The sequence below is a fragment of the Brachionichthys hirsutus genome, chromosome 5, assembly GCF_040956055.1.
Source record: "Brachionichthys hirsutus isolate HB-005 chromosome 5, CSIRO-AGI_Bhir_v1, whole genome shotgun sequence".
Taxonomy (NCBI): Eukaryota; Metazoa; Chordata; class Actinopteri; order Lophiiformes; family Brachionichthyidae; genus Brachionichthys; species Brachionichthys hirsutus.
In genome coordinates this window covers 14762417-14785614 of record NC_090901.1, presented here as the reverse complement: position 1 = coordinate 14785614, position 23198 = coordinate 14762417, and the positions used below count along the sequence as shown (strand labels likewise).

General features: G+C 46.2%; 1 protein-coding gene and 1 long non-coding RNA gene across 2 annotated transcripts; one reads left to right on the top strand and one right to left on the bottom strand.

Moving 5' to 3' along the window:
• Window positions 1-242: 242 nt before the first annotated feature.
• On the top strand, window positions 243-13257 carry LOC137893772 (uncharacterized). Its single transcript, XR_011105461.1, has 3 exons — window positions 243-1315; window positions 7636-7725; window positions 12859-13257. It is a non-coding gene; the product is annotated as an uncharacterized lncRNA (long non-coding RNA).
• On the bottom strand, window positions 8749-22390 carry calb2a (calbindin 2a). Its single transcript, XM_068739206.1, has 11 exons — window positions 22297-22390; window positions 19404-19480; window positions 19234-19323; window positions 18014-18094; window positions 16669-16725; window positions 14643-14720; window positions 12468-12523; window positions 12319-12358; window positions 12189-12242; window positions 9553-9624; window positions 8749-8883 (listed from the first exon to the last, which is right to left on the bottom strand). The coding sequence occupies exons 1-11, from the start codon at window positions 22388-22390 to the stop codon at window positions 8767-8769; spliced, it is 816 nt and encodes a 271-aa protein (XP_068595307.1). The 3' UTR covers window positions 8749-8766.
• Between the last annotated feature and the right edge of the window lie 808 nt (window positions 22391-23198).

The following is a 23198-nucleotide window of genomic DNA, read 5'->3' as shown; positions in this document are numbered from 1 at the left end:
TGAGTCTGCAAACAGCTGCAGGATGCATAAAGATTTCAATGGTTTTCATTAATTGATGCGGGGTTGCACCAGCGAGGCTGCTTGCTGTATTATTCAGGAGGCTTTAAAAGCATGTCAACTCAATGTCAGGGGTTTGATGAGAAATAACACATCCTGTCCTACAACCGCAGCCGCTGGAGGAGCCATGCGCCCTGGATTCAACGGGCAAAGATTGATGCCCTGCCCGGGATGTCAATGTAAGGAGTTAAGTATGGCATAGGTTGAAAGAGGGTCTAATATTTTTTTGGGGTTTTAAGACAGATAAATGCAGCAGGTTTGGCAATTAAATATAGCGTCGAATGCAACTCATTGTGACCGCTAGGGGGCGCATGTACGCCTCTAGAGGGATCAGCACCCGCAGAGACCTAAAACACCACAGAATAAATCCTGTGGTGAAGCAGCTAACCAGAGCTTCGTGTGTCTCTCATGTTTTCATAAACAGGTGTGTTAATATTCCTCTTTTAAGCACAGGCGAAATGCATTGCGGAGGCTAAACATGTTGTTAATGTTTATGTGATTTGGGTTTGTGTAAAAGTAAGAGTGTTAGAGTTCGTTTTTGTGGTATTGTGTAACATGTAACAACATGCTAATATGCTAAGCTAGCGGAGCCATTGAGTATGCTATCTGCGCCATCTTGCAGTTAAAGGAGCAGGCTGTAATGTTTTGTTAATTTGCACTCACCGGTTACATGCATTTAAAGTGAATTGTTTCATTTGATGATGTTGTATTATTATTAGACAGAATAAATCCTGTGGTGAAGCAGCTAACCAGAGCTTCGTGTGTCTCTCATGTTTTCATAAACAGGTTTATTCTCACGCATGCCACCTGGTCAACGTTAGGCCACGGGGGCAACATTTGGGGGCTCGTCCGGGATGAGCTTCTAAGGTGAATAGAAGCTCATCAATACAATTGAACCTGATAAGCAGTACCTGGACTCACGAGTGAGAGTTTATCGATCGAGACATGGCTACTCTACGAGACCTGCGCAGAGGGATCCAGCGACAGATCATCAAACTGACCAGCTCAGCCAACACAGACGTGCTTCGCCAGTTGGCTGCCACCCTCGAAGAACTGGTAAAGGAGGAAGAGGTGCCTGGAGAGGATGCAACAGAGCTGGAACTTTTCGACTTCATCATGGCTGTCCTGAATGGTGATAACCTGACTAGTCGAGAGGACCAAGGCATGGCTCATCTTCTCTTCCTCAACGACCTCATCGAGAAACGGCAGCAACATTCGGATGAAGTGGAGCCCGCACCGCAAGCAGAGACTGTGTCAGGTGAAGATGTATCAGTTACAGGTTTGAGTAATAATGTAAAGGTGACATCATCGCAAGGTAATCAGATAATGAATGTCACGGAGTTGGTTAAGTTGAGAGATGTATCCCATTTATTGCCACGCAGGGAATTTAAGTTACATTGTGGGCAGATTTCTGATGAGGATTCTGATGTAAGCTACAACACCCTGTGTAAACAAATTGACGAGGGGTTAGCTGAAAATTTCACAGAGACAGAAGTGATTCGTACCGTCATAAAAATAATCAAACCAGGTTCCTTTAAGGAGATGTTGATGACTACAGATGGATTGACTGTAGCAGCGCTAAAACGCTTTCTCAGACGACACCTAAGAGATAAGAGCAGTGCAGAATTGTTCCAGGAACTTAGTCATGCCAAACAAACTGATAAAGAGAGCCCACAACAGTTCATGTACCGTCTGATGGGGCTAAAGCAACGGGTTCTGTTTGCAGCACGACGAAGTGAGTCTGAGTTCCAGTATGACAGTAAGTTAGTACAGGATGTGTTTCTCCACTCATTGTATCAAGGTCTTCACGAAAAATTCAGTTATGTAAGGCAAGACCTCAAACCTCACATTGTAAACATGGACAGCTCTGAAGATTTAATTCTAGAAATAATTTCTCAGTCAGTCGGTGAGGAGGTAGAAAGACAAACACGCCTTGGCCGTCCCGTTAAAACAAAAACACCTACTGTTAATGTTATACAACATACCACTCAGCAGGTCCTACAGCAAGGGGTAAAACAAAAGGCAGTGCAAGCTCCTACTGAGATCCAAAACAATGTTCTGCAGACCCAAGTAGAGGTTCAAGCCAACCGCACTGCTATCCACGAGCTAACAGCTCAAGTCTCAGCCCTCACCAAGAGCCTTGAAAAAGTTATCAGCTCAGCTGCAACTACTCCGGTACCTGTTAACACCATCCAACCTGGGTCAGCGCAACCACCACCTGCTCCAAAAGGGAGGTGTAAGAAATGCATCGCGGATGGGATCATCAGTTGCACCCACTGTTTTAAATGTGGTCAGGACGGTCACAGAGCTGTTGGTTGCCTAGTCAAGCAGGTGGGAAACTGGACGAGGTCACTGGGGAGGGGCCACCAGTGATCACAGCCAAACCAGAGTCCCATGTTACCATAACCTGCCAGAAACAAGTACGTCCGACTATTAGTAAAGGGTCACCAAAACCCAGATGCAGGAGAGGACATCGAGTAGCAAAACTGCTCGGGAGGAGATGCACGGTAACATGTTTTCTTAATGGTGTCAAGATTGATATGTTACTGGACAGTGGAGCCCAAATAACCATCCTAGAAAAGTCATGGCTTGAGATGCACCTACCGCATGTCAGAATCCAGTCCCTGGATGCACTACTTCCAGATCACCAGCTCCGAGTTACTGCCGCCAATGGGACTGAATTACCCTATGAAGGATGGGTTGAACTACTGCTCGAGATCAAAAGTGCAAAACATGGAAGTGTGGCTATACAGGTTCCCATGCTGGTAAGTCAGTACTGTGACAGTGGTCCATTGCTCGGCTTTAATGTAATTGAGGAAATCATTTTGGAAAGCCAGGAAGAAGCAGAAAGTGTCAGCTTAAGTGACTTACTAGCAGAGACAATGCCAGTCAATCCAAACACAGCTGAAGCTATAGTCTCAGCCGTCAGTGAGACTCCAACTCGAACAGAGCAAAGAGAACGGGGGAGGACCACCGTAAAAAGTGGAAAAAGAGGGTTCACAATCCGAAGCGGCCAAAGCTGTCATGTAAAGTGTCAGATCAGGGCATGGCCAGCAGGGGGAACAATGCTGTTTGAGCCCAATGTGGGAGATGTGTTGCCAGAAGGGTTAGACCTGTTTCCAGCTCTTGTAGATGTAACTGTGGGCTCTTATAAAACAGTAAAAATTCCAATACACAACCCCTCAAAGCACGACATCTTTTTACCACCAAGAACTCATCTGGGCTGCATAGAGGAAATTGTTAACAGCAAGGCCGTCAATCTCCATTCCCCACAGCAGTCATCAAACTTTACTAGTGACACCAAACTGTGCTCTGCCCGGGTTGAAACAGTCAGTGATGCTGAAGCAAAGCCCGATAGTGATCCCACAATAAAACACACAAAAGAAAAGTGGCATCCCCCCGTAAATTTGGAACATTTGAATGATCAACAGCAAGAGGCTGTCCGTCAGATGTTATTTGAAGAGTGTGATGTTTTCACAAAAGGAGAGGGAGATATAGGCTGTATTCCCAATTTACAGCTCAAGATCAACCTTGTAGATAGCATCCCTGTTCAGAGATCCTACAACTCCATACCTAAGCCACTGTACAAGGAAGTGAAGGAGCATGTGCAAAATCTCTTGGACAGAGGTTGGATCCGTAAATCTGTTTCACCCTATTCCTCATCTGTTGTGTGTGTCTGGAAAAAGGATCAAACATTGCGGCTGTGTGTGGATTTCAGAGGAGTCAACTTAAAGACCATCCCAGATCGTCATCCGCTGCCACGAATCCAAGATCTGCTAGACAGTCTGGGGGGCAATAAGTGGTTCTCCATACTGGACCAAGGCAGTGCATACCATCAAGGCTTTGTGAGCGAAGAATCTAGACACATGACAGCTTTCAGTACACCATGGGGGCTGTATGAATGGATTCGCATTCCATTTGGATTAACCAATGCACCTGCAGCCTTTCAGCGATGTATGGAGGGTGTATTAGAGGGAATCAGGGATGAATGCTGTGCACCGTACTTGGATGATGTGCTATGTTATTCTGCCACATTTGAAGAACACCTGACACACCTCAAGCAAGTACTCTGTCAGATGAGAATGAACGGCATTAAACTCCGACCAGCTAAGTGCGAGTTTTTCAAAGGAGAGGTTCGTTACCTGGGCCGTATTGTTTCAGGAGAGGGAGTCAAGCTCGATCCAGAGGATTTAAAAGCAGTAATGGCTCTGAAAGAGAGGACACCTCGAACTGTGGGAGATGTCCAGTCCCTGATGGGATTTCTGGGATATTACCGCTCATTTATTCAAGATTTTTCCCGCCTGGCAAGGCCATTGTTCAACCTGTACCAGAAACCTGCTGGGGTTGACAACATCAAAACGCAGATCCAAAGAGGGAGTGGAAAAGCCAAGAAAGGAGACAGAGGACAACTGCCATCCAAGACACCCATCATATGGACGGCAGAACACCAAGCTGTTCTGGAAAATCTAGTGGACATGTTAACGCACCCTCCCATCCTGGCTTATCCCAATTTCGATCTCCCCTTTGTTTTGCACACAGATGCGTCTAATGAGGGTCTTGGTGCTGTCTTGTACCAAAAACAAGACAACAAGCTACGTGTTATTGGATATGGCTCAAGATCCCTAACTCCGGCAGAGCGGAATTACCACCTCCATTCTGGAAAGCTTGAATTCTTAGCACTCAAATGGGCCATCTGTGAAAAGTTTCGCGACTACCTGTATTATGCTCCAACATTCACAGTGTTTACGGACAACAATCCGTTGACTTATGTCCTCAGCACAGCTAGACTCAACGCTGTTGGGCACAGATGGGTGGGGGAACTTTCCGATTTTTTCTTCGACATAAAGTACCGGCCTGGAAAAATGAATGCTGATGCCGACACTTTGTCAAGGTACCCACTGAGTCTCAGGGATAATGTTGAGGAGCATTCTGAGTCCATATCCCCTGATGTCGTGTCTACAGTGTGGCAAGGCAGAAAAGCAACACAGGAAAATGATGTGCCTTGGGTGGCAGCATTACAAATCAGAGATGTAACTGACGACGCCATTCCAACAAACAGTGTTGCCAGTGTCACCCCGGAAGACATCGCAAAAGCACAACATGAGGACTTAGCAATCAAAGAGATCATATCCCTGAAACTCAAAAACTGGATTCCAAATGAAAGAGACAAAAGAAATATGGAAAAACTGACAAAAAGACTACTCTATGAGTGGAACAGACTGGTTGTGGAGAATGGCATTCTGTATCGTCAGACTGACAAACACAGACAGCTAGTCCTTCCTGAAAAACTGAAGCTGAGAGTGCTGAAGACACTGCACAATGATATGGGCCATGTAGGTGTGGAGAAAGTGACACATCTAGCCCGTGAAAGATTTTATTGGCCGTATATGCAAGATGATATTGAGGAGTATGTGACTAAGAGATGTGTGTGTATCAAGCAAAAACACCCAAATATGCCACAGAGAGCTCCCATGGGACACATAACCACCAGTGCTCCATTCGAACTGCTCTGCATTGACTACCTCCACCTCGAACAAAGTCAAGGTTACGAGTACATTTTGGTTATTATCGACCACTTCACACGCTTCGCCCAGGCATATCCAACACGGAATAAGTCTGGCAAGGCAGCTGCTGATAAAATATTTCAGGACTTTATACCTCGCTTTGGATACCCCGAAAAGCTCCACCATGATCAGGGAAAAGAGTTCGAGAATAGCATGTTCAGTAGACTCCAACAACTTTCTGGCATTGCTCACTCTCGTACCACGCCCTATCATCCACAAGGCAACCCAGTGGAGAGGCTGAACCGAACACTTCTACAAATGCTTCGAACTCTGGCTGAAGAAAAAAAGAGTCAGTGGAAAGATCACTTGTCTCACATCGTGCATGCTTATAATTGCACCAGGCATGACGCAACAGGCTTCTCACCATTTTTCCTTCTGTATGGTCGAAACCCACGGTTACCGATCGACTTATTGTTCCCACCGAAGGGAGAGCCAGGCACAACAGACAGACGCACATACACACAAAAATGGGCGGAGAGGATGCGCTCTGCATATGAAATAGCTGCCAACAATAGTGAGAAATCCTCGTCAAAAGGCAAGAAAGTGTATGACAGAGGAGTCCGAGGCATTCTGCTTCAACCAGGCGATCGGGTGCTGGTAAGAAACCTGTCGGAGAGAGGAGGCCCTGGGAAGTTACGTGCCTACTGGGAGCAAGTGATTCACAGAGTGGTAGAGAGGGTTGGAAGCGGACCAGTCTACAAGGTGCAGTCGGAAAAAGGGCCTAAGACTCTTCGTGTGCTTCACCGGAACCTGTTGATGCCGGTGAATGAACTTCCTCTAGAAGAGAACCTTCCTGCCAATGTACCAAAACAACCAAGACACAAACAAACAAATGTCTCAAACAGCAATTCAGCTACAGATAGTTCAGATGAAGAGGAGTTCACATATGATCAAAACATCCAAATCCCATGCTATCGAAGGGTGACGAGAAGTCAGCGGCCGAAATGTTGTCACAAGTCGCCAGACCTCTCTCCAACCCAACCACAGCTTCGAGTGACTGCCGATGAATTCTTTCCTGCCACAGAGGATGCTGAAGTTGGCCAAGATGAAAGACAGGCACAGAATGACATTCAAGTTGAGACAGATGAACACCAAATGGGGACAGAACAACACCATGTTGAGACAGAGAGCCAGGGAGGTGAGGCAGAAGGGCCCAGGAGATCTCGGAGGATAATGAGGCCAAGAGAGATGTTCACCTATGATCAGTTTGGTCAGCCATCATACCAGCCATGGGTTGCGGGTGTGAACACATTACTGCCCAGCTTGCCTGCCTACCATGGGTCCCCTGGTCCACACTTCATATACCCCAACCCTTATGCTTACAGTCCCTACACACATGCATTGGTACCCTATAATTCATATTGACTGTTATTGTCAGGAGACTTTTTTTTTTAAACAGGGGAGTGTGTAAGGAGTTAAGTATGGCATAGGTTGAAAGAGGGTCTAATATTTTTTTGGGGTTTTAAGACAGATAAATGCAGCAGGTTTGGCAATTAAATATAGCGTCGAATGCAACTCATTGTGACCGCTAGGGGGCGCATGTACGCCTCTAGAGGGATCAGCACCCGCAGAGACCTAAAACACCACAGAATAAATCCTGTGGTGAAGCAGCTAACCAGAGCTTCGTGTGTCTCTCATGTTTTCATAAACAGGTGTGTTAATATTCCTCTTTTAAGCACAGGCGAAATGCATTGCGGAGGCTAAACATGTTGTTAATGTTTATGTGATTTGGGTTTGTGTAAAAGTAAGAGTGTTAGAGTTCGTTTTTGTGGTATTGTGTAACATGTAACAACATGCTAATATGCTAAGCTAGCGGAGCCATTGAGTATGCTATCTGCGCCATCTTGCAGTTAAAGGAGCAGGCTGTAATGTTTTGTTAATTTGCACTCACCGGTTACATGCATTTAAAGTGAATTGTTTCATTTGATGATGTTGTATTATTATTAGACAGAATAAATCCTGTGGTGAAGCAGCTAACCAGAGCTTCGTGTGTCTCTCATGTTTTCATAAACAGGTTTATTCTCACGCATGCCACCTGGTCAACGTTAGGCCACGGGGGCAACATCAACAACAACAACAAGGATCTCATTGTTCACGAGGCCAGGTGAGATTCTCTTCGTTTTAAATTTGACATCATTTCTCACCTTGTTTCCTCAAGTCTAGTTTATTGTTGATTTCATTCACGTAGTCAGGAAGAGATCAATGGCAGCAGATAAGTATAAAAAGCAATGGATTTGGTTTCACTGTTGAACGTGAGCTTCTGTCTGATGCAGGAGACTTTTGTTACGCTGCCTCCTTCCACAAGAGAGGATAAAAGAAAACACTGTGGAGTGCTGACTCAGCAATATTGCTCTGCTTGTTTCTTTGGTCATTATCACTGAGTCCAGGAGGCAGACGGCGTGCTAAAGTAAAAGCTGTGTGAATTACATCGACATTCTGTCCACTGTCTTCTGGATCCTGATGCATTAAGCAATAACATTGCAGGGAAGAAGCAGCTCCATGTTTTATGCCACTTAACAGAGCCCAGTTTTATATTCACTGTAGCTTGGAATTGCACTTGCATGACTGCCCCCATCATCAATCATTCCTACATATTAGCCTTGCATTTTGGGGTCAAGAGACAAAGGAGGTCAAGTGAGAGACGAACACACGAAGGATTCAGGCTGTACGACAAACTCTTTCACAAACACACACATTCAGATAGAACTGGTTTATCTTAAGACAGTTTATTCATGTTTTTCATTTGACAGTATCAGCCAAAACCATACAATGAAAATAAAAATCATTTCATGTCAACGGAACAAGATTGAGGACAAATTTCGACTATATTCTGCATCTAATGCAAAGGAGGCAGGAGGGGGTCGTTTTTGTAGAGTAATAGGTTTGGCCAGGGATGAGGTGATGAAGATGTGGGCGGGGCTGAGAGGATGAAATATCACAGGTAGCAGACAGGTCACTGTGAGGGTCAGAGGTCAGACGGCAGAAAAGAGGTTAAGGGCGAAGAGTTGTGCACTTTATGCTGCTGGTTGGGGGGATGATCGGGGGCGACTGCCGCATGCACCCGGTATATGTCGCCAGGCAGCATAAAGTGGGTGTGGTCACAGGAGTGCAGGGCGGGGCAGGCAGAGAAAGAGAAGAGAAGGAGTCACACAATTGGCTCCCGACAGAGGACAATTTCCAGCTCGCCACGGTAGAGCTTCCCGCCATCGGACAGACTCATGATGCTCTGCCGGTACCCCCTTAGGTTCTTCAGGTCCACCTCCTAAGAGACAGGGAGGAGTTAGCGCTGCAGGTGGAATGAGATTCTCCTCCTGCTTCGTCTGGATCATAACGACCGGCCCCTGAGAGGACGTCCAATATTCAGTGGCTGATTTGTCAGATGCTGCAGGTGTTTTAACAAGAGTCGTGGAAAAGGTTTTAATGTGCATATCATTACGTCCGTCACTATATAATGGCAGAAGATGGTGCTGGATCCGCAATAGAGAATCACCCCGGACAGCTGGCCAGTTCATCGCAGGGCCAGCAGAAACTCATTCACACACTCACACCTATAGACATTTTGATGTCACCAATTCGCCACTTTTAGTGGCAGAGATTGCGCCTGAAGTCAAGTAGGCAGGTACCGTTTTGGGTTTTTTTGCACTAATGTAACATGAATTTGCTTGGCGGAGGTCCGGTCTGAGTCCTTTTTATTATTATACTATCATGTTTTATGTACTATGTGTTTTAATATTGGACCTTCTATTTGATAGTTGTATTGCTTTGTTTTCAGGATTTTTATATTGTACAGCACTTTGGTTATTTAATGTGCTTTATAAATGAAGTTGACCTCGACCTGATGCGTGTCGAGAACACACAGGAAGGAAGCAGCTGATCTAACGTTCTCAGAACGTTAGATCACTGGCTCACGGATTCCACAGCCCTTTCTCACCTTTTTGTTTTTCTGGTAAAGGTCTCGCAGCAGAGCGTCCAACTCCTGCTCATCGATGTAGCCATTCCCATCCTGAAAGCAGAAGATAGATCCAGCAATTAAGCTGCTGTCAGACCTGCCATGTTCTCAGTGCTTCTGAATAGTATTTATTTAGTGTTATAAATGTACTTTACCACTGTTGATAAAGTACATTTATACATAGTAGTATTTACTGAGAATGGCAGCTTTTTCCCCAGAGCCACTTTGCTAAATTCATGAGTCGACACTGCTGGAAAATGTGTCTTGGCAAGAGGCACAGAACCGTGTTCTGTTCGTCTGCCCTCGGTCCCGGGAAGCGTTCAGAGCGGCACGGCGTGCCCGTCTTAATCCAACATGGTGATGCTCTTTGAAGTGGAACAAATCGGAATGAAGCGTCCCAGAGCTCGGCAATAACGTATGAATTCTGTTTGTTTTCACCGCGAGGATGAAAGAATCCTGCTGCAGCGTTTCAGGAAAGCATCGGGCGTCAGTCGGCCGGCTGCAGCTGCATGCAGGCACGCATTGAAGACATTTTCAAGGTCTTGCACGGTTTGGGGCGGTGCTGCTGTGAGCCATGTCAGCGTTCAGCCGACCAGACATGCAGCCCCCAACGCCCCAGCACCAGCTGCCTGCGCTTCAGCTGCAGGGGCTGAGCGCAGCGCAACACGATGGAGCTAATTACACAAATAAATGGCAGCGCTCCATCTGCAGAGCGCGTCAACACGAATGGGCCGCAGTGGCTCATCAATTATTTCATATTCCAGCCCGTCCGCTGCAAATGAGCGAGGCAGAGCTGCAGCCTTCAGGCCGATCCGAGACACTGAGTCACCCGCTCTTCCCGCTCTTCCCGCTGCCATGACGATCTGCTTTGCTCCGGCTGCATAACCCTCAACCTCTAGTCCAAAAATACCCTGTACACCAGGGGTGTCAAACTCATTTTCTGCGAGGACCACATCAGCGTTATGGTTGCCATCAAAGGACCAGTTGTAAATGTAACTTAATGTAATGTAAATTAAATGTAACTACTTCTTAACATGTTGCTAAATAGCTGTATTTATTACTTATTACTACTACATAATTAATTAAGTTACAAACATTACATATACATTTGCATAGTTGTAAAACTATATGGATTCCTTACTGCTGTAATAATCTCATCCGAGGCGGAGGAGGTGATGTCATCGCCAGCGTCTGTCTGTCTGTCTGTCTGTCTGTCAGCAAGATAACTCAAACGGATCTGGGAATGTTGGGAACGTTACCAGAAACAGATGATTCAATTCTGGTGGCGATCCAGAAGAGATCCTGGATTCTGGATTACTTTGAATTCTTCATTAGCATTACAGTCAATGGATCTAAAAAATGTGTTCCTCAATATCTCGGCTGATTACTGACCGATGCTTATGGAATTTGCCAAGTAAATAATATTAAATAATAAGTTAAGAAAAATATCCTCCAACACAAGTTATTACATCAACTTTGATTTAAACTCTTTTGTCACAGTTGAGAGGAGCAGAACTCCAGAACAACCAACAACTGCGAGCTGCTAAGAACACGTGTGGCAGATTTTACAGAAACAACTGTCTGCAGCTCTCGGGGCCACAGGAAATGATGTGACGGGACGCATTTGGCCCCCGGGCCTTGAGTTTGACACATATGGTGTACACTGAGGATGAGACATTCAACGGCAAAAAATGTTTTAGCTCAATACTGAAATATCGCAGCGGGCTTGTGACCAAGAAGCTTAGATTCACTCAGAAAGCAATGGTAGAGCCAGATATACAGAATTAACTCATTCAGTGCCAGCCATTTTCAACTCGGCTATATGCTGAGTGCCCCAGTTTTTGCTCATGTTGCCCAATTTTCTAAGCCCCACAGAATATTCTTGACTATGACAATACAACCATCGAAACAAACGAAAGAGTCAAGTCTCCTCTTTCAGCAGAAAAATAAAGTGTGTTCCTGCCATTTTTTGTTCCGGAGTTATTGCCCGTTGAAGAGAGGCAGATTTCAAAGTCAAGGTTGGCAGTGAATATTTGGGTTTCAAATAAAGTCTTTAGACGTGAATGGCTGCTGATTATTAAAGCTGGACGGACCGGGAAGAGCAAGCTGGATTCAGAAAGAATCCGAATGAGAAAACAATCCCGCCTATTCTCTTTAAATGTCCCTCCAAAGCTATTGTTCCCAAATCCATGAATACAGAGCTGCTCTGGAAAACACCAGAACCGTCCATGGAAAGCATCCAGCCATTGTCTGTAGCTGCTGGAGCCCATCCCAGCTGACACTGGACAGCAAGGGAAGACACCCAGGACAGATCCCTGCATCGATTAAAGCCAACTGGACTGTTAGCTGTTCAAGCCACAGCCCAGGAGCTCCACAGACACACCCTGGACAGTTCGTCACAGGTAGCGCAGAGAAAGACAAGCATTCACACAGTTCGGTTCTGAACACAGGCCACCCGAAGAGAATCCACGCAAGACATGGAGAACAGGGAGCCCCCAGAAAGGATCCAGAACACTCTTGGTATGTGTCAAACACAAAATGGAAGAGAAGCTAACCTCATACCAGCTGGTGGAAGGAAATCAGGAACCTGCCACTACCAGGAAGTAAATGGCACCTACCTTATCGTAGTATGCAAAGATGGCGTTGAACTCCTCGGAGGTCAGCTTGACTCCCTGTAGGAACAAGGTTCCGTTTTAATTACCAGGCTGCAGCCATCTCGCTTTGCACAAACCTTTCTTTTTCTCCTACCTGGAATTTGAGTAAAAAATTCTCCTGAACAGGAAGAAGCCTGTCAGGCGAGAAAGGACGTCATCAGCGGACACAAACGTGTGTAAAATATTCACGTGTGTGTTTCAGCATTTCTATACTGAACACATGGAGGGACTAATGTGCTTTACCTCGCCATCTCCGACAGGCCCAGCTTCCCGTCTCCATTCAGATCAAACATCCTGAGCTACAAAGTCGAAGCAGAACCGAGATGAGACAGGGCAGAGGAGGAAGACATATATATATATATATATATATATATATATGCTGTCAAGATGAAGGCAGAGAAATTTCGATCTTTTTTTTAATGGATCACTTTCTTCACAGGGCTCTAAGTGTTAAACAGTTCTAAATGTTCTGAATGTCAGGGCCGAGTGATTCCTAAAATACGCAGGTCTGAATGATTACATTTATTTTATTTGTATGCATCATTATTGTAAACTGATCATCTGTAAATGATATGTTTGTTAGCAATATGTTTCATAGATAGATAGATTGATTGCTTGATTGATTGATTGTCAGGAACCCGGCCGGAGCTTCCTGCTCTGCATAGCTCCTCCCTCCTGCTCCACATAGCTCCGCCCTCCTGCTCTACTCTTGCTGATCTGCCGGCCACGCCCGTCATCATCTCAGCCACATCACCTGTGCTGCTCGTCTCCTCATCAGCACCACTGCATTTATATTCTGCTCAATCCTCTGCCAGATTGTCAGCGACTTGTTCCTACTCTCCAGCACTCTAATCCTAATCCTCATCCTGATTCTCATTCACGTGTACCTGCCCTGCTTGTGTTTTGGATTTTCGTCTTTTTGTTGCCTGCTCCTCTGGATTTGTCTGCATGATTGATCTCTGTGTGAACTCTGCCTGTTTACTGGAACTCGTCTACTGCCTGCCCAATTCTGATTGGTCTGCTGGAAACATTAAAGTGAAGTTTCTGGATTCCCTTCTCCTGTCGTGCATTTGGGTTCTCCCTCTCTGTGACCTGACATAGATAGATCGATGGGTCTGTGCGTGTCGTACTATGGTGTGTGTGTGTGTGTATCTGTGCGTGTCCTACTATGGTCTGTGCGTGTCTGTGCGTGTCCTACTATGGTCTGTGTGTGTCTGTGCGTGTCCTACTATGGTCTCTGTGTGTCTGTGCGTGTCCTACTATGGTCTGTGTGTGTCTGTGCGTGTCCTACTATGGTCTGTGTGTGTCTGTGCGTGTCCTACTATGGTCTCTGTGTGTCTGTGCGTGTCCTACTATGGTCTGTGTGTGTCCTACTATGGTCTGTGTGTGTCTGTGCGTGTCGTACTATGGTGTGTGTGTGTCTGTGCGTGTCCTACTATGGTCTGTGTGTGTCTGTGCGTGTCCTACTATGGTCTGTGTGTGTCTGTGCGTGTCCTACTATGGTCTGTGTGTGTCTGTGTGTGTCCTACTATGGTGTGTGTGTCTGTGCGTGTCCTACTATGGTCTGTGTGTGTCTGTGCGTGTCCTACTATGGTCTGTGTGTGTCTGTGCGTGTCCTACTATGGTCTGTGTGTGTCTGTGCGTGTCGTACTATGGTGTGTGTGTGTCTGTGCGTGTCCTACTATGGTCTGTGTGTGTCTGTGCGTGTCCTACTATGGTCTGTGTGTGTCTGTGCGTGTCCTACTATGGTCTGTGTGTGTCTGTGCGTGTCCTACTATGGTGTGTGTGTCTGTGCGTGTCCTACTATGGTCTGTGTGTGTCTGTGCGTGTCCTACTATGGTCTGTGTGTGTCTGTGCGTGTCCTACTATGGTCTGTGTGTGTCTGTGCATGTCCTACTATGGTCTGTGTGTGTCTGTGCGTGTCCTACTATGGTGTGTGTGTCTGTGCGTGTCCTACTATGGTCTGTGTGTGTCTGTGCGTGTCCTACTATGGTCTGTGTGTGTCTGTGCGTGTCCTACTATGGTCTGTGTGTGTCTGTGCGTGTCCTACTATGGTGTGTGTGTCTGTGCGTGTCCTACTATGGTCTGTGTGTGTCTGTGCGTGTCCTACTATGGTCTGTGTGTGTCTGTGCGTGTCCTACTATGGTCTGTGTGTGTCTGTGCGTGTCGTACTATGGTGTGTGTGTGTCTGTGCGTGTCCTACTATGGTCTGTGTGTGTCTGTGCGTGTCCTACTATGGTCTGTGTGTGTCTGTGCGTGTCCTACTATGGTCTGTGTGTGTCTGTGCGTGTCCTACTATGGTGTGTGTGTCTGTGCGTGTCCTACTATGGTCTGTGTGTGTCTGTGCGTGTCCTACTATGGTCTGTGTGTGTCTGTGCGTGTCCTACTATGGTCTGTGTGTGTCTGTGCGTGTCCTACTATGGTCTGTGTGTACTCCTGCAGCTTCTGGTCGTCGTAGTGTCTGTTTGCCTTCTGCAGCAGGTCTGACAGGAAGCCCTGAGGATAGATGTTAGAAACAGAAGCAGGGAAACGTACAATCGGCAAATACAGACGTACAGCTCCACCAAATAGGAGCTTTAAATGCTGCCGACGATACACAGTCAAAGATTCAGATTTAAATGCTGCCGACAATACACGAAGATTCAACGTCACACATTTACCATTTGCTGCTGATATGGCTGAAAGTTTAGCTTCTTCACTGTGGGAGACTCCCTTTCACATTGATGGAGCAAAATAAGAAACAAATGAGAAGGAAAGGTTGAAATGATGATGGATGCAATAGAGGAAAGAAATGGATGAGGAGGAGTGCAGTTTTAAAAAGGTCACACCTGAGAAACTCAGATGCATGGGGAGATGACCAAAGCATGCAGGCCGCTCTGTAACCGAGCCCGTTCATGTTCCTCTGCCGAGAAGAATGTCCCCACTTTACCTCACAGTTCAAGACACTTCCTAATCCTGAAAAATATCTGGACACGCTAAAAAGAAACGCTCGTGGTGATTGGACGAATCTCCTCTGTGAGGGGAGGGTGAAGTGGCTTGATGTGACACCATTTATGGATTCCTGATATTGACCAGTAGTTTTATTTAACCTGTGCCTGGAACCAACATCACTGCAGAACATCGTACCCTGTCCAATGTCCTCCCCTCTGGTACGCGCTACAGATACATCCCATCAAATCCTGCTTTCCCATGCAGAGATTAAATGCACACGGCAGTCCTGTATATGAGAAGCACATTGTCGAGCCTTGGTCGTAACCTTTATTCGTATTCCTACAAGTACCTGAAGTTCAATGTCAAATCAGCCAATTGACTCTCGTTCCCAGGCAGCCCTTCCAAACACATACTTGAGGTCTAGATTACAATCCAGATTTTCCACAAATCTTAAAAACACTTGTCTCACCATGTTAAATAGCGGTTTTCCATGGCCGGTCCTATTCTGTCGCGGGCTGGACGTCCAAACGAGATACTGGTATTGATCTCCCCTGCTGCCAATTTTCTATTGAAACCAACATATGTAAACCTGTTCTGGGCTAGATAGTGTTTTACTAGCTACACCAGGGCGGCCATCTTTTTGCCGCTTTCGCCTCTACCTACAGGGTCTGTCAAGGTGGGGGTTGCACAAGAAGCCATGAATCACAGTTTGTGGTTTGCTCTGACTCAAGTCTGTCATCGTCAATAATTAGCAACTAACTAACTCCAAAATGAATTTCTCCAACACATAAATTCAGTTTAAGATGTTAAATGTTCTCAAGACAAAAATAACAGGGACATTATTTCCTTTCTTTTTATTGGTGCAAGATAAAATACCAATCTGCCTAACAATCCTGACTCAACATGAAAATGCAAATGAGAAAATGATTTTACACCTTAACCACTAATGCTCTGAAGGTTTTGACAGAAAAATGAGAATATTTCAGCATCTTAAACATCAAATATGCAATTAAAATGGCCGTCATTGAAGGAGCAAAGGTTTAAGTAGTTATGCTAGTTAGATTAGTTACTTGGTTAGCTAGTCAAATGGCTGGCAGCTGCTAGCTCTGATAGCTGCAGTCTCGGTCTGGAGTTCTGTCAGTGAATGTGTCGGGGAGAGAAAAAAAATATACACAAAACAATCCAAAATAAGAAAAAGTAGGACGAATGAGGCCCCTGTAATGAACTGGGGACTTGTCCAGGGTGTGCCCCGCCTCTCGCCTGTAGTCAGATGGGATGAGCTCCAGCGTAACCCATGACCCGGATTCGGATAAGTGGCTGAAGACAAGACGATTACAACCGTCTCCTCTTCAAGAAGACGGATGGATGAATGAATGAATGAATAGGCAATAATCAGATGAGTAATTAACAGGTATTTGTGTTATTCGGTATTGGACTGCATACCTGTACAGTAACAAAACTACTATATTCATATCTGACAAAGGAATGAATTCGTTTTAGATTTACAACAAACCTTCAACTCGTTTGCTTCAATGTAGCCGCTGCGATCTGTGTCATACCGCCGCCACGCCTGCAGGAGTCAACAGAAGGAGAGAAGGAGTCATCAGAAGGAGAGAAGGAGTCATCAGAAGGAGAGAAGAAGTCAACAGGAGAGAAGGAGTCAACAGAAGGAGAGAAGGAGTCATCAGAAGGAGAGAAGGAGTAATCAGAAGGAGAGAAGGCGTCATCAGAAGGAGAGAGGGAGTCATCAGAAGGAGAGAAGGAGTCATCAGAAGGAGAGGAGGAGTCATCAGAATGAGAGGGAGTCAACAGAAGGAGAGAAGGAGTCATCAGAAGGAGAGGCATGGGACTGAAGGTAGTTTTTCAGCGCTGCTGCACAAAGACACGCTTCTCTTTTCTGGACTGATTTACATTCAGACCACGTAAATCATCTGTTATCAAATTCCAGCTTGCTCTTTAGACGTTTGTAGTTCTCTGGGGCAGAGGAGTGTCCACTCCACGGGGGGGGGCACAGAAACCGGAACCATCATCGTTATCACACAGTTTTCAATACAATCCAGTTCACACAGGGCATGGAGAGACAGTAAGAGGGATGAGGGCGAGTGGGAAAGTCACTTTAATGAATGTTTTAATCTAGCAGCTGTCCCTGTCCAAAGAAGGGCTCCTTATCAAAGATGGATGTCCTCCTCCCCCTCTGCTCCTCAACTGGGCTCTGCAGAGAGGAGCTACGGTACATTGGTGCTATCCATTATATATAACTCTGAAAATAGAAGGTCCTGCTGCCTCATTCTCTTCCTTTAAGAATCCTCTTCCTCTTCGCTGCACCATTCAAGACTGATTAATTACCCCCCACCCCCATCTTCTCAATATCTGGCTCTCAACTTCCCATCAACATTTCTTTACATCCTCTCTGTTCCTTCATTCTCTTCTCTGCCCTTTATCATTCTCACGCGTTCACTCCCATCCTTCTCTCATTTCAGCATCTCATTTTGATATGACAAAGGGGACGAGGACATCCTCTTCCTCACGTCTAATTGGCTCCGTTTTTTTCTCTGCACCAGATCCAACCTGGACTCTCACATTTTCTTATCCTTTGAAGGCATTTTTTACACTTGAATTTTTCACCAAGCACTTTGCCTTACTGAAGGCTTTTTTTTTTGTTGCTCCTGCAGCCGTTAATTAGACAGAATATAATTCACTGCTGCATAGGAAATAAAATAAGGTCTAAAGAACATTGTTATTCTTGTTGATGCATCTGAGAGAACGTGCAAGCAGTATTGGGAATAACTGATCGAGTGAGGCAAGAGGAGGCAACTTAAGTGTCCCAGACGAATGCACATTGAAAAGCAGACGCTTACCGCCATGAACTCAGCGCTGGAGCTGACAAACTGTCTGAAGCAGAGCAGGAAGTTCTCTTCAGTCGGGAGAATCTGGGCCAGCTAGAGAGAGCAACGACAGGAAAAGTGAGAATTCAAGATGGTTGGCGTCGCTGGGAGAGAAGAGACTGAGGCTCGGGAGCGTTTTCACTGAGAGGCCTCAAATGGGCAAAGGACATAAATAATAGAATGAGCTAACCTCAGAAGCAGGGCTATATATATATAGCCAACTCAGAATCATTGTGAAAATAAAGTCTCCAGCTGTTCGGACGAACCCTGAGTTTCCCTCGGATCAATGAAACTTTGTCGACTTTCCGTAACTGGTGGATTATTGATACCGAGGAAACTGTCCTTTCACTTCACGCTCTGTAAACGGCTTAAACTGCGACTCCAGCCTGAGAGGCTATTATAGAGATTGTATGCATTGATTGGAGTATTGATCGGGCCTATGACGCCTCTTACTTGTACTGTGTTTGTCTGCCTCTGGCTCTTAAAAACCAGCAGAAAACTCTCTGGTGATTTTAGGGTTTGAGCCACATTTAGACGAAGGCCCATCCAGAAATCATGCTACTGGTCAAGAGCTCTTCTGAACACATGTGTTATTGTCTCTTTTTTTAAATCCAAAGGGGTAGCTTCGTAAATACTCTTGTTCCCAACCACAGTTGAGTCCGACATGCGACTTTGGTGCTGGGGCTGAAAGTGCAGCAGCTTCGACAGGTAGCGGGACAGATGGGAAGTTGCTGCAGCTCCGCGACACGCCCCGTCCCGCCCACTTCCTGGAGACTGAGCGGACGTCTGAGTCAACTCGTGCAGCGTTTTCCCACAAACATTTACGCACGCTCGGGTCGGCCAAACGTGCAGCGTCGTGATTGGTCTACTGTGATGTAATGTGGGCGTGTTTTTCGGCGAGGTCCGTTAGTAGGGCGTGTTGACGCCTGCTAACGGAGAATGCGGCGTGCCGTGCGTGTTTGCAGCACCACAGCTTGACGTGTTTGTCTGAAGTGACTCGCTGGCTTTTCTTGAACAGATGGCTGCGACTGGCACAAAGACTCAACGAGGATCCAGTCGACTAAAGCCCTGGAGCTTGGAGAAGAAATCCCTTCTAGTCATCCTCGGCCAGCCTCCGCAGGGTTGCAGGAACACATCAGTGGACATTTCTCAAAACGCATGAGCATGCTTTTATTGAAATACTTTGGCCTTACCTCTGACATCTCGATCCGCCCATCTTTGTTCTTGTCAAACTTCTGCATAAACTCCTTCATCTTTTCTCTGAACGTGGGGTTTGCAGGGTCCTGGAAAACATTTGTGTGTTCAACAGAGGTGAAGCCGTCGGGGTGTGCACCGGTGCTAAACCTTTGGTCTCTGAACTCACCACCCCTGCTCCTCTCCGGGCCATCTCCAACTCCCTGAAGAAGTTCTCCAGCTCCTTCCCCTCGATGTAACCATTCCCTGGGAGATTCAAACATTAGCCTTGCGCCAGTGACTCTAGAAGCGGATCTATAGAAGGAGCTCTTCTAGGACAGTGAAGGTGAGCCACAGAGATCAATAATGCTTTCAGCAGCAGCGTTTAGCATGCGAAGTGGATGTGAATAGTTAATATGGGGAATAGCGCACTGTGACCATCGCTACATGAATTGGTTTCATGGAGATTGTTTAAAATGTGATGATGAAGAGGAGCAGAAGCCTCTCAGAATGTAGTCCCCTTGGCTTTTTTGTTTCTATCCCAGCGACGGGCTGTCATGTTTGTCATGGTGCTCATCCTAAGGCGTCCAAAGTGTGACAGATTTAGCTCGAGATCATTAAATTGGACTTTCTTGTTGACTTGCTTTAGCCTTCGTCCCGGACTCCCGGTGTTCTGTTGCCCTGACGGTGTCTATTCAAAGGGTGACTGCGTGCGCTCCCTCCACCCAGGTAGTCTGTGAACCACGGCCAATATTCCATCAACACATGCTGAATGGCTGGACAGATGGCTCCAAACGAAGCGACTCGCTGCTTCAATGAAACCCTGGAAGGCAGCGCTGCCTCATTAAACTCCAACAAGGATTATCATGGCGTCCACTTCCTCTCCCTCTCCATCTGTGTCGTCTTCTATCCGTCTCCCGCTCCCCATCAACCAATATTATCGCATCTTATTTTGTCCTATCCCTGGAAATGTCGGTCCAAGTGGTGCTGGGATGTTGGCGTGCGTTTCCTGTCGATGAATTTAAAACATCAGTGAAACGCCTCCCTCCTGTGGGTCGCACTGACCTTTAGCGCTCTGGAGAGCCTTGTAATTAAACAGTGAGATGGAATTAAGAGCAAGGCGAAAGGCAAAAATGACAATAAACATGGATTTATGAATAGATTACGCTGCAGCGCTGTCACGCGTTCAATAAATGTGTCAATAAATATACGCGCCCCATTATATTTGTGCACGAGGGAGCGTGTGATTTGTGTTCCCAGCGGCCTACAAGCCACACCCGAAGCTTCTACTTCTATTAAACGCTCCGTATCTATTGTGTGTCCGTCTTGCTTTAAACTGCCCTGAGTCAGTATCAAATGAACACACACACATCAACACTGGTGCACGTACGCATGCAAATAACGAGTTGTGCATGCGCGTGTTACAACCAGGTTCAGACAACAACCTTCGTGCTGAATACAAACCCTTTGGGATCCTCCCAGGAGAAACTCTCGTTACTATCTCTGATTGTAAAATTCAATGCCGACAGTAGGACTCACAGAGTGGGCAGCCGTGCCACCCGAGTGCACGAGTGAAGCTTGCAGGCCATTTGCCTTCCAAAGGAGCGTGCACACCTGTCTAGTCAAATGCTTTGTGTTCCTGTCACAGCTGGGTCAATTCAGGAGGCGGATTTTTGCTTTGCGTTCTGAATGGCAAGATCCAAGTGAGTCCAAAGAAATGACAGCAAACGCTCTATAATTAGCAAAAGGACGTGCAGAACTTTGTGTCCTTTGTCAGCGTCGAAGAGACTGACAGAGACAGTCGAGGAAGATGAGAGGGACAGAGTGCGTGCTTTGGGGGGGGGGGGGGGGGGGGGGGGTAGGTGGTGTCATCGTCTCTGAAGCGCTGCCTCCCCGGGTGTTTCTCTCTGCAGCTCAGAGATGCTTCCTCAATCTGAGCAAACACATCAGCAGTTATGAGACACTCCCCCTAATGAGAGCAGGAAGCAGACGCTTACATCGGATTTGTAAAGAGGCTCATCATGATCTGAGATAGAGTAGCGGGACTTTAGTAAGTCCGATACCGATGACTAATACGATAACGTCCAGCAGCAGAGCCCCCCCCCCCCCAGATCATAAAACGGTCAGTCCTCCTTGACGTCCTGATGGAATACGTTTCATCGCCTGCCTGCAGGGGCCTTTGGGCAAGACGGTGGGCTGGACAAACAAGGCCGAGGACTTGTTTGTTTTTGGTCAGTGATCACATGGACATCCCAGCTGTGTGTGTGTGTGTGTGTGTGTGTGTGCGTGTCACATTAACATTATGTTAAGGGTTATTTCCCTGCATCAAGAACGTCACCACTGACATTTATTGATTTAATGTAAATCAGACAGTTTTTGACATATAAGAAACTAGAATCAATACAAGAAGCCACAGTCAGAAAAATGCTAATTAATTTAAGTATTGATCGCAGAAGAACGCATTAATGACGTGTTTGAATCAAATTCCGTCACTTTCCTGTAACTTATGAGAAATCTGGCAAGCTATAATTAATAAATATGTTTTTTTTAAATACCAATCTTTACGAACACTCGTTAAAAAAGGGATAATAGTTTTAATGTCTTACCACGTGGTGTCGGGAGGGGTCCGCATCTAAAACCCGGAGCTCTTTAAAAGCGTCCGCCTTTTTAAAGCGAATCCTTTTCCGAAATACCAGAAATAAACTCCTGAATATAAAAATATGCCGTTTGGCAACTCAAATGTTTCTAAATATTCCTGTTCAATGAAGTGTAGAACTAAAGATCGATCGCCACTGATTCAGATCAGGGTGATGTTCCGCTAATAGAACTGATTGATGTCAGAAAACGCGACGTGTAATTTAGCCGTTTTCTGTGGAATTTTCTACATTCTCGTTTTAATATAGATCTGAAAATCACAATAGTTTGATCTGAGGCAAACAAACAAACAGGAATTTCACTTTTTCTCTTTATAATTTATCGTTCATTTATTCTTCTTTCCTTCATTTTATTTTATTTTTTACTAAATACGTGATTCGACGTGCGTCCGCGCCTTCAGACTTCGCAAAGGAGGATAATTGTCCTACCGTCGTTGTCAAAGTGTTTCCAGATGTCGAGGAACTGCGACGCGGTGACCTCGGCCAGGTGCAGGTGCGGCGGCTGCTGCGCTTTGTTTGCCATAATGCTCTCGACGTTTGATGCTGCGGGTCCGACGCCAGGAGAAATCCGCTCCGAACTTTTCTTTGCGCGCCCCTCACTGTGGAGCCGGCGCGCCGCGCGCCGCGTTTTAAACCCGGCGCAGGAGCGGCGGTGACGCCTCATCACCGCCAGGGGCGCACTGCCACTGACGATGTGTGTGAGTCAGCGTCCGCGTGTGCGCGTCTGTGTGTGTCTGGTCACGTGCATGCGTGTGAATCCTCATATTTCTGTGTGCACGTATGCCAGTGCGTTTCCACGTGTGCGCGCGCTGACAGTTCCTCCACCCGTGGGTATCTGAGCGCGCAGCTCTCCGAGCCTGTCGCCTGACAATGTGCGGGGCTTCACAGACTTAATTAGAACATACTAATCATACCCCCCCCCCCCCCCCCATTGCCCCCAGCCAGCAGTGATTAGCCCATCTCACAGAAAGTGGGTATTTGATTAACGCTGAGGCAACGCCACGAATCCTATTAGGAGAATGATGAAAAGTAGAACTCTATTTCTTCCACTTATTACTGCAGGAGGTGATAATATTCAGGATCAAGGCAAGTATCGCTGCAAGCATGTTCCCGCTGCGGCATGAACGTAATCTCGTCCAATGAGCTAATGTTTCCACTGTTGTTTGTTAATCCCTTTTTATGGGTTAGGCTTAGGGTTTGTTTGTTCATCTTGTAGCTGCATTTATAAACTCATACTGTCCTACTTCATCATCAACACAGAGGTTTTGATACTCAGCAGAAATACTCCCATCTGGACAGAGTAGACGAGCTCCATTACCAATTTGTTTAGA